The following is an 11,742-nucleotide window of genomic DNA, read 5'->3' as shown; positions in this document are numbered from 1 at the left end:
CGGAGAGGAAATGTAGTTTTATAGCGGCTAGAAACGCAAATGTATAAATGACCTGGCATTTGATTCATGGCCATACATTGTAATAAACAACAAAACATTTCAACAGTTGAGACGATTAACAGTTGAGGTACACATTTCGAGGCTCTAACATACATATAGAAATATTTAGAACATACGTATCAGTCAGCTGCCACTGTATATTTCTTAGTTCACTCATGGTCACTGTTGTGATCGACATTGAATAACATTGCTTTCAAGAAAACCTCAAAATGACAAAAATTCTATATAGACCTCAAATTTAGTACATTTGTTTGCCAGAGTCAATTTCATTCACAATATATTCAGATTTTGACCATAGCTAGAGACTGACCGACAGACTGTCTTCGTCACACTATTCCCTATATAGTGCACTAGTTTTGAACAGAGCCATGCCCAAAAGTAGTGCACTGCATTGCCATCTGGGACAAAGGCAATGATACAGCGATGTGAGAGAGGGAGGGAGCCACAGGTGTACAGTGTAGTACACCACGGCCTTGCCTCGTCTTGACAGAGAATGATATATAATCCACCGCTTTCTGAAGAATCTCGTCTGGGGCTGAGCTGACGAGCAAAGGAAAAGGAAACCCACCTCCACGTCCCTGGTTGCATATATTTCAGAGGTTTTGAGTTTACCCTTCTCGACCCCCCGGCCACCGATGCAAAAGAGAAGAGTGAGACCCAAACAAAACACACATGCATCAAACGCTTCAGGGAACACCCGTTTTAATTCAAAAGAAATACGTGTGGCAGAGCGACAAAGCCGTCGAGTAAAGGAGTCAGAAGATTTTACAATTTAAAAAAAAGGGATCACACATCGCCATACATAGTGTTTGTGATCGGAACAAGTCCTGCAGAACCTCAACTGGACATGACTTTGGTTGCATACACAAAGAGAGACCGATATAATTACACATATCCTTGTAGGACAGGGGCTGACAGGGGCCTTCTGGGGGCTCACAACATCTTTGTTCTATTGTTTCTATTGGCAAGCTTAATCTCTGAACATACAGTATATTTTGTCACGGGGGCTGTCTGAAGTGTCCAAGCATTAGTGGTTTGACTCGTATGCGCTGCTATGAGGTCAGCTGCACAGAACAGCAACGTAGACGGAAATGGGCTTTCCTGCCCAGGCCAGATTTGAGGTGCCGTTTGAAACCAAACATATTTTTACTGTCTCAGTTTCACTGAGGAAAGAAAGAGATTATGGCTGTGTGGTCGATGTTCTCTTAGCTTGGAAAAAGACATGAGGATAATATACATGATGTCAGGCACTTGATTTGATTATTCTGTCAGGGATAGCTGTCAGAGGACATGGGAGGAGACTGGGAAGTGTCTTAAATACAGTACACATGTTGCTCAGATATAGCCCTATGTGGGCTCTGGTCAAAACTAGTGCACTATACAGGGAATAGGGTGCCATTTGAAATGTAACCAAGGTATCCATATTCCCTATATAGTGCACCACTTTGGTCAAACTGCTCTGGTCAAAAGTAGTGCACTATATAGGGAATAGCATGTCATTTGAGATAAAAAGGTATCCCTATATACTGTAGTGCACTGCTTTTGTCAAACTGCTCTGGTCAAAAGTAGTGCACTAGATAGGGAATGGGGTGTGATTTGAGATGTGACCACGGTGGTTTAGGTGAAGAGGCGGATGGTGGTGTCAGCCCCCGAGGAGAAGACCCAGGGCTGGGTGGGGTGGAAGGTCACGTCTAGGACCCCCAGATCATGGGTAATCTGGTGACCCTTCAGTACCTTGACTGGTACAATGAGAGGATTCTGGAGCAGGTCACTGGAAAGAAAGAATGAAAGAGAGAACGAGAGATTGATGGATAGAGTTATGCCAGTACAGAAGACTGAACACAGACAATATTCTACAGTATTATTTTTCTTCATTTAAAACCTCTTGACGGTTATACAGCCAAAATAAAATGTACCAATCAGGAAATATGCTTTGTAGGATACGCATCAACATTTCGACGAGTTGGAGAAGGAACGCAGGGGGAAAAACAACATGACATAGAGAGAGAGCGAGAACGACAGAGGAAAGGAGAGATGGTGAAAAACAGACATGAGACAGTGAAGAGGAGAGGTGTTTATATTGTATTGGTACAGCAGGTGTGATTGGGTGATGTGACTTACTTGTAGACCATGCCGTGGCAGACGATCACACTGCCGTCATCAGCACCAGAGGCGAATAGGGGGTAGTTCCTGTGATAAGCCACGCCCCTCAAGGCCTTCTTGTGGTGCCTGGGTCACCAAAACAGACAAAAGACTTCAGAACCAATCAAACCCAGGCCTCATGTCACGTGGTCAATGACTAGTATTCATTGGCAATCAATAATTACAAATGAATACATGAGAATGTATAGGAGGTGCCTCACCGCAGCATCTTGTACGGTTTGGTAGAGAGGTCCAGATCAAACCAGGCCAGTCTGCAGTCATAGCTGCCACAGATCAGGTTATCACCTGGCCAGGAGTAGTGTTACTACAGAAAACATGCATTTCACTCATATATCATCACCTTCCTTCTTTTGAGAATGACCATCAAATCCCAGCTTATTGGAGGTGCATTTAGCCATCTCCACAGGCGTTACAGTAGGACATACTCCTCTCCCTGAAGGGGACCTGTGACAGAGCACTAACCTCCAGGGTGAATGGCCATGCTGGAGATCCACTTGCAGTTGGTCATCAGCTTCTTGGTCAGCTCTTGCTTGATGAGGTTGTAGACGCGCACGTAGCGCTGCGTGGCCACGAAGAAGTAGGGCCGCAGCGGGTGGAAGGAGACGCACTGCACCAGGCCCTTGTTCTTGCGGAAGGGGTTCTGCGTCCGCCGCTTGCTCACCTGGTGGATCAGCACCTGCAGGTTGCTGCTGTTGTCAGGCATGACGCTGGACAGGTAGTCACCCTTACCATGCCAAACTACCTGCTTTACTGCCTGGAGGAGGGTGGAAGGGAGGAAGGGAGGGTGGGAGGGAGGAAGGGAGGGTGGGAGGGAGGACGGGAGGGTGGAAGGGAAGGGAAGAAGAGGAAGGGAAGAAGGAGAGGGTAAGGGAGGGTGGAAGGGAGGAAGGGAGGGTGGAAGGGAGGAAGGGAGGGTGGAAGGGAAGGGAAGAAGAGGAAGGGAAGAAGAGGAAGGGAAGAAGGAGAGGGTAAGGGAGGGTGGAAGGGAGGAAGGGAGGGTAGAAGGGAAGGGAGGGTGGAAGGGAAGAAGAGGAAGGGAAGAAGGAGAGGGTAAGGGAGGGTGGAAGGGAGGAAGGAGAGGGTAAGGGAGGGTGGAAGGGAGGAAGGAAGGGAAGGGAGGGTGGAAGGGAAGGGAGGGTGGAAGGGAAGAAGAGGAAGGGAAGAAGGAGAGGGTAAGGGAGGGTGGAAGGGAGAAGAGCGGAGGATTTAAGTATGATTCAATATGAATTATATTATCACAATTCAAAACAACATTTATATTACTGTTATTACTATACAGTACTATTATCATTACTACAGTAATACATTATAGTTTTAATTCATATTTGTTATAATACACCTAGGACTGTAGCTAAGGCAAAGTACAGAAACGTGAAAATATGGGTGGTAGCTGGCATCACTGTCGCAGTCTTTCTAAATGCCACTCTATTTTAAATTGGAAAAACTAGAAAGCTCTTATATGTTTCTTTCCATTTACTTGAGGAAAAAGGCTAACCACAATCTACTCTGGTGTTTCTTTAAAAGCCTCCTCCAGCTGTTGGACTAAAAATGTTTTCTGGGGTAAAGACAAAAAATATGTCTGAATGTCATCATAGGGTTCTCAGTATCTCCATCTGAGTGTTTTCTCTTCTTCACTATATCCCTAACATTCTGAGTTACCTGTGGCCTTAAAGGGGCAATCTTGGATTCAAACAAAAACAAAGCATCCACCCTCCACTTTTCTGGCAACCAGCCGAGGGATCGGGCTGGAGCAATGTAACCAGCCGAGGGATCGGGCTGGAGCAATGTAACCAGCCGAGGGATCGGGCTGGAGAAATGTAACGGGCCGAGGGATCGGGCTGGAGCAATGTAACCAGCCGAGGGATCGGGCTGGAGAAATGTAACCAGCCGAGGGATCGTGCTGGAGAAATGTAACCAGCCGAGGGATCGTGCTGGAGAAATGTAACCAGCCGAGGGATCGTGCTGGAGAAATGTAACCAGCCGAGGGATCGTGCTGGAGCAATGTAACCAGTCGAGGGATCGTGCTGGAGAAATGTAACCAGCCGAGGGATCGTGCTGGAGCAATGTAACCAGCCGAGGGATCGTGCTGGAGAAATGTAACCAGCCGAGGGATCGGGTTGGAGAAATGTAACCAGCCGAGGGATCGTGCTGGAGAAATGTAACCAGCCGAGGGATCGTGCTGGAGAAATGTAACCAGCCGAGGGATCGGGCTGGAGAAATGTAACCAGCCGAGGGATCGTGCTGGAGAAATGTAACCAGCCGAGGGATCGGGCTGGAGCAATGTAACCAGCCGAGGGATCGGGTTGGAGAAATGTAACCAGCCGAGGGATCGTGCTGGAGAAATGTAACCAGCCGAGGGATCGGGTTGGAGAAATGTAACCAGCCGAGGGATCGTGCTGGAGAAATGTAACCAGCCGAGGGATCGTGCTGGAGAAATGTAACCAGCCGAGGGATCGTGCTGGAGAAATGTAACCAGCCGAGGGATCGTGCTGGAGAAATGTAACCAGCCGAGGGATCGGGCTGGAGAAATGTAACCAGCCGAGGGATCGTGCTGGAGAAATGTAACCAGCCGAGAGATTGTGCTGGAGAAATGTAACCAGCCGAGAGATCGTGCTGGAGAAATGTAACCAGCCGAGGGATCGTGCTGGAGAAATGTAACCAGCCGAGGGATCGTGCTGGAGAAATGTAACCAGCCGAGGGATCGTGCTGGAGAAATGTAACCAGCCGAGGGATCGGGCTGGAGAAATGTAACCAGCCGAGGGATCGGGCTGGAGAAATGTAACCAGCCGAGGGATCGGGCTGGAGAAATGTAACCAGCCGAGGGATCGTGCTGGAGAAATGTAACCAGCCGAGGGATCGTGCTGGAGAAATGTAACCAGCCGAGGGATCGTGCTGGAGAAATGTAACCAGCCGAGGGATCGTGCTGGAGAAATGTAACCAGCCGAGGGATCGTGCTGGAGAAATGTAACCAGCCGAGGGATCGTGCTGGAGCAATGTAACCAGCTTCAAATTCATGGAGCTATAGATGCTGGACTGACCACAGACGCAGGAGTTGGGATGACCCTTACCTAAGAGGAGTGAGGGTTACTCAGACGGAGAGGTAGTGTGTCTTACCTTGGGGTGGGTGAGGGTTACTCAGAGGGAGAGGTAGTGTGTCTTACTTTGGGGTGGGTGAGGGTAAGGCGGTGTCCCTTGTTGTGCTCCAGGCCTTCAGACAGAGCCCAGGTGACAGCCTGCTCCTTGTCCTCCTCTGGGGGCTCGTAGGCGGTGATCAGCTGGTCTGTGGAGCTCACCACCAGCCTGTCTCCCAAAGATGGGTTCAACAGCAGCACTGTATGCTCACTGAGGGGGGGGGGGGGGGGGGGGGGGAAGAGAGAGAGAAACATAATTAGACCCAATCTAATCATGAGAAAACACAAAGATAATTACTTGACACATTGGAAAGAATTAACAAAAAAACAGAGCAAACTAGAATGCTATTTGGCTCTAAACAGGGAGTACACAGTGGCAGAATACCTGACCACTGTGACTGACCCAAAATGAAGGAAAGCTTTGACTATGTACAGACTCAGTGAGCATAGCCTTGCTATTGAGAAATGCCGCCGTAGACAGACCTGGCTCTCAAGAGAAGACAGGCTATGTGCTCACTGCCCACAAAATGAGGTGGAAACTGAGCTGCACTTCCTAACCTCCTGCCCAATGTATGACCATATTAGAGAGACATATTTCTCTCAGATTATACAGGTCCACAAAGAATTTGAAAACAACCCAATTTGATAAACCCATATCTACTGGGTGAAATACCACAGTGTGCCATCACAGCAGCAAGATTTGTGACCTGTTGACACAAGGGTGACCAGTGAAGAACAAACACCATAGTAAATACAACCCATATTTATTTATTTTCCCCTTTTGTACTTTAACTATTTGCACATCGTTACAACACTGTATATATAAATATGACATTTGTAATGTCTTTATTCTTTTGGAAGTGTAATGTTCATTGTTTATTATCTACTTCACTTGCTTTGGCAATGTTAACATATGTTTCCCATGCCAATAAAGCCCGAGAGAGAGCGAGAGAGAAACACAGCGAGAGAAAGAGAGAAACACAGCGAGAGAAAGAGAAACACAGCGAGAGAAAGAGAGACACAGCGAGAGAAAAAAAGAGAAAGAGACACACACAGCGAGAGAAAGAGAGACACATACAGCGAGCGAGAGAGACACACACACAGCGAGAGAGAGAGACACACACAGCAAGAGAGAGAGAGAGAGCCACACAGCGAGAGAGAGCCACACAGCGAGAGAGAGCCACACAGCGAGAGAGAGCCACACAGCGAGAGAGAGCCACACAGCGAGAGACAAAGCGAGAGAGAAAGGGACAGTGAGACAGCGAGAGAGAGACACAGCGAGAGAGAAAGGGACAGCGAGACAGCAAGAGAGAAAGGGACAGCGAGACAGCGAGAGAGAAAGGGACAGCGAGACAGCGAGAGAGAGACACAGCGAGAGACAAAGGAACAGCGAGACAGCGAGAGAGAAAGGGACAGCGAGACAGCGAGAGAGAGACACAGCGAGAGAGAGCCACACAGCGAAAGAGAGTCACACAGCGAGAGAGAGCCACACAGCGAGAGACACAGTGAGAGAGAAAGGGACATTGAGACAGCGAGAGAGAGACACAGCGAGAGAGAAAGGGACAGCAAGAGAGAAAGGGACAGCGAGACAGCGAGAGAGAGACACAGCGAGACAGCGAGAGAGAAAGAGACAGCGAGACAGCGAGAGAGAAAGGGACAGTGAGACAGCGAGAGAGAAAGGGACAGCGAGACAGCGAGAGAGAAAGGGACAGCGAGAGAGAAAGGGACAGCGAGACAGCGAGAGAGAAAGGGACAGCGAGAGAGAAAGGGACAGCGAGACAGCGAGAGAGAAAGGGACAGCGAGACAGCGAGAGAGAAAGGGACAGCGACACAGCGAGAGAGAAAGGGACAGAGACAGCGAGAGAGAAAGGGACAGTGAGACAGCGAGAGAGAAAGGGACAGTGAGACAGCGAGAGAGAAAGGGACAGTGAGACAGCGAGAGAGAAAGGGACAGTGAGACAGCGAGAGAGAAAGGGACAGTGAGACAGCGAGAGAGAAAGGGACAGTGAGACAGTGAGAGAGAAACAGCGAGAGAGAAAGGGACAGCGAGACAGCGAGAGAGAGACACAACGAGACAGCGAGAGAGAGACACAGCGAGAGAGACACAGCGAGACAGCGAGAGAGACACAGCGAGACAGCGAGAGAGAGACACAGCGAGAGAGAGAGACACAGCGAGAGAGAAAGGGACAGTGAGACAGCGAGAGAGAGACACAGCGAGAAAGGGACAGTGAGACAGCGAGAGAGCGACACAGCGAGAGAGAGACACAGCGAGAGAGAAAGTAACAGTGAGACAGCGAGAGAGACACAGCGAGAGCGAGACACAGCGAGAGAGAAAGGGACAGTGAGAGAGAAAGGGACAGTGAGACAGCGAGAGAGAAAGGGACAGTGAGACAGCGAGAGAGAAAGGGACAGTGAGACAGCGAGAGAGAAAGAGACAGTGAGACAGCGAGAGAGAAAGGGACAGTGAGACAGCGAGAGAGAGAAACAGCGAGAGAGAAAGGGACAGCGAGACAGCGAGAGAGAGACACAGCGAGAGAGAGACAGCGAGAGAGAGACACAGCGAGAGAGAAAGGGACAGAGACAGCGAGAGAGAAAGGGACAGTGAGACAGTGAGAGAGAAAGGGACAGTGAGACAGCGAGAGAGAAAGGGACAGCGAGACAGAGACACAGCGAGAGAGAGAGAGCAACAAAGAGATGGCGAGAGAGAAAGGGACAGTGAGACAGCGAGAGAAAGGGACAGTGAGACAGCGAGAAAGGGACAGTGAGACAGCGAGAGAGAAAGGGACAGTGAGACAGCGAGAGAGAAAGGGAAAGTGAGACAGCGAGAGAGAAAGGGACAGTGAGACAGCGAGAGAGAAAGGGACAGTGAGACAGCGAGAGAGAGGGACAGTGAGACAGCGAGAGAGAGACACAGCGAGACAGCGAGAGAGAGACACAGCGAGAGAGAGCCACACAGCGAGAGAGAGACACACAGCGAGAGAGAGACACAGCGAGAGAGAAAGGGACAGTGAGACAGCGAGAGAGAGACACAGCGAGAGAGAAAGGGACAGCGAGACAGCGAGAGAGAAAGGGACAGCGAGAGAGAAAGGGACAGCGAGACAGCGAGAGAGAGACACAGCGAGAGAGAGACACAGCGAGAGAGAAAGGGACAGTGAGACAGCGAGAGAGAAAGGGACAGCGAGACAGAGAGAGAGAAAGGGACAGCGAGACAGCGAGAGAGAAAGGGACAGCGAGACAGCGAGAGAGAAAGGGACAGTGAGACAGCGAGAGAGAAAGGGACAGCGAGAGAGAGCCACACAGCGAGAGAGAGCCACACAGCGAGAGAGAGCCACACAGCGAGAGAGCCACACAGCGAGAGAGAGCCACACAGCGAGAGAGAGCCACACAGCGAGAGAGAAAGGGACAGCGAGACAGCGAGAGAGAAAGGGACAGCGAGACAGCGAGAGAGTAAGGGACAGCGAGACAGCGAGATAGAAAGGGACAGCGAGACAGCGAGAGAGAGACACAGCGAGAGAGAGAGCAACAGAGAGACAGCGAGAAAGAAAGGGACAGTAGGACAGCGAGAGAGAAAGGGACAATGAGACAGCGAGAGAGAAAGGGACAGTGAGACAGCGAGAGAGAAAGGGACAGCGAGAGAGAAAGGGACAGTGGGACAGCGAGAGAGAAAGGGACAGTGAGACAGCGAGAGAGAAAGGGACAGCGAGACAGAGACACAGCGGGACAGCGAGACAGCGAGAGAGAGAGACACAGCGAGACAGCGAGAGAGAGACACAGCGAGACAGAGACACAGCGAGAGAGAGACACAGCGAGAGAGAAAGGGACAGTGAGACAGCGAGAGAGAGAGACACAGCGAGAGAGAGACACAGCGAGAGAGAGACACAGCGAGAGAGAAAGGGACAGTGAGACAGCGAGAGAGAAAGGGACAGCGAGACAGCGAGAGAGAAAGGGACAGCGAGACAGCGAGAGAGAAAGGGACAGCGAGACAGCGAGAGAGAGACACAGCGAGAGAGAGAGCAACAAAGAGACGGCGAGAGAGAAAGGGACAGTGAGACAGCGAAAGAGAAAGGGACAGTGAGACAGCGAGAGAGAAAGGGACAGTGAGACAGCGAGAGAGAAAGGGACAGTGAGACAGCGAGAGAGAAAGGGACAGTGAGACAGCGAGAGAGAAAGGGACAGTGAGACAGCGAGAGAGAAAGGGACAGTGAGACAGCGAGAGAGAAAGGGACAGTGAGACAGCGAGAGAGAAAGGGACAGTGAGACAGCGAGAGAGAAAGGGACAGTGAGACAGCGAGAGAGAAAGGGACAGTGAGACAGCGAGAGAGAAAAGGACAGTGAGACAGCGAGAGAGAAAGGGACAGTGAGACAGCGAGAGAGAGATACAGCGAGAGAGAAAGGGACAGCGAGACAGCGAGAGAGAGACACAGCGAGACAGCGAGAGAGAGACACAGCGAGAGAGAGACACAGCGAGAGAGAGACACAGCGAGAGAGAGCGACACAGCGAGAGAGAGCGACACAGCGAGAGAGAAAGGGACAGTGACACAGCGAGAGAGCGACACAGCGAGAGAGAGACACAGCGAGAGAGAGACACAGCGAGAGAGAAAGGGACAGTGAGACAGCGAGAGAGAGACACAGCGAGAGAGACACAGCGAGAGAGAAAGGGACAGCGAGAGAGAAAGGGACAGCGAGAGAAAGGGAAAGCGAGAGAGAAAGGGACAGCGAGACAGCGAGAAAGAAAGCGACAGTGAGACAGCGAGAGAGAAAGGGACAGTGAGACAGCGAGAGAGAGACACAGCGAGAGAGAAAGGGACAGTGAGACAGCGAGAGAGAAAGGGACAGCGAGACAGCGAGAGAGAAAGGGACAGCGAGAGAGAGCCACACAGCGAGAGAGAGAGCTACACAGCGAGAGAGAGCCACACAGCGAGAGAGAGCCACACAGCGAGAGAGAGCCACACAGCGAGAGAGAGCCACACAGCGAGAGAGAGCCACACAGCGAGAGAGAGCCACACAGCGAGAGAGAGCCGCACAGCAAGAGAGAGCCACACAGCAAGAGAGAGCCACACAGCAAGAGAGAGCCACACAGCAAGAGAGAGCCACACAGCGAGAGCGCCACACAGCGAGAGAGCGAGACAGTTAGAGCGAGCAACAGCGAGAGAAAGAGAGAGGGAGACACACCCACAGCGAGAGAAAGAGAGAGAGACGCATCGAGAGAAAGAGAGAGAGAGACACACACAGCGAGAGAAAGAGAGAGAGAGAGAGAAACACACAGAGAGAGACACAGCGAGAGAGACACAGCGAGAGAGAGACACAGCGAGAGAGAGAGACACAGCGAGAGAGAAAGGGACAGTGAGACAGCGAGAGAGAGACACAGCAAGAGAGAAAGGGACAGTGAGACAGCGAGAGAGAAAGGGACAGCGAGACAGAGACACAGCGGGACAGCGAGAGAGAGAGACACAGCGAGACAGCGAGAGAGAGACACAGCGAGACAGAGACACAGCGAAAGAGAGACACAGCGAGAGACACAGCGAGAGAGAAAGGGACAGTGAGACAGCGAGAGAGAAAGGGACAGTGAGACAGAGACACAGCGGGACAGCGAGACAGCGAGTGAGAGAGACACAGCGAGACAGCGAGAGAGACACAGCGAGACAGCGACACAGCGAGAGAGAGACACAGCGAGAGAGAGACACAGCGAGAGAGAAAGGGACAGTGAGACAGCGAGAGAGAAAGGGACAGTGAGACAGCGAGAGAGAAAGGGACAGCGAGAGAGAAAGGGACAGCGAGACAGCGAGAGAGAGACACAGCGAGAGAGAGAGAGAGCAACAAAGAGACAGCGAGAGAGAAAGGGACAGTGAGACAGCGAAAGAGAAAGGGACAGTGAGACAGCGAGAGAGAAAGGGACAGTGAGACAGCGAGAGAGAAAGGGACAGTGAGACAGCGAGAGAGAAAGGGACAGTGAGACAGCGAGAGAGAAAGGGACAGTGAGACAGCGAGAGAGAAAGGGACAGTGAGACAGCGAGAGAGAAAGGGACAGCGAGAGAGAAAGGGACAGCGAGAGAGAAAGGGACAGCGAGAGAGAAAGGGACAGCGAGAGAGAAAGGGACAGCGAGACAGCGAGAGAGAAAGGGACAGCGAGAGAGAAAGGGACAGCGAGACAGCGAGAGAGAGACACAGCGAGAGAGAGAGAGAGCAACAAAGAGACGGCGAGAGAGAAAGGGACAGTGAGACAGCGAAAGAGAAAGGGACAGTGAGACAGCGAGAGAGAAAGGGACAGTGAGACAGCGAGAGAGAAAGGGACAGTGAGACAGCGAGAGAGAAAGGGACAGTGAGACAGCGAGAGAGAAAGGGACAGTGAGACAGCGAGAGAGAAAGGGACAGTGAGACAGCGAGAGAG

The 11,742-nt window shown here is 51.2% G+C and overlaps 1 protein-coding gene across 2 annotated transcripts in view; it reads right to left on the bottom strand.

Annotated features, from left to right (window-relative positions):
- Nucleotides 1-740: 740 nt before the first annotated feature.
- Nucleotides 741-11,742, bottom strand: part of LOC110488045 (ribosome biogenesis protein bop1) — a 159,143-nt gene continuing 148,141 nt past the window's right edge. For both annotated transcript variants that reach the window (XM_036970800.1, XM_036970801.1), the window contains exons 12-16: nucleotides 5,385-5,565; nucleotides 2,686-2,977; nucleotides 2,424-2,508; nucleotides 2,182-2,289; nucleotides 741-1,831 (exon numbers count right to left, since the gene is read on the bottom strand). In XM_036970800.1, coding sequence (XP_036826695.1) covers nucleotides 1,678-1,831; nucleotides 2,182-2,289; nucleotides 2,424-2,508; nucleotides 2,686-2,977; nucleotides 5,385-5,565 — 820 coding nt within the window. In that variant the 3' untranslated portion in view covers nucleotides 741-1,677. The remainder of the gene's footprint in view (nucleotides 1,832-2,181; nucleotides 2,290-2,423; nucleotides 2,509-2,685; nucleotides 2,978-5,384; nucleotides 5,566-11,742) is intronic.

Source organism: Oncorhynchus mykiss, chromosome 32 (genome assembly GCF_013265735.2).
Source record: "Oncorhynchus mykiss isolate Arlee chromosome 32, USDA_OmykA_1.1, whole genome shotgun sequence".
Classification (NCBI taxonomy): Eukaryota; Metazoa; Chordata; class Actinopteri; order Salmoniformes; family Salmonidae; genus Oncorhynchus; species Oncorhynchus mykiss.
This window is presented reverse-complemented; position numbering and strand designations above follow the sequence as displayed.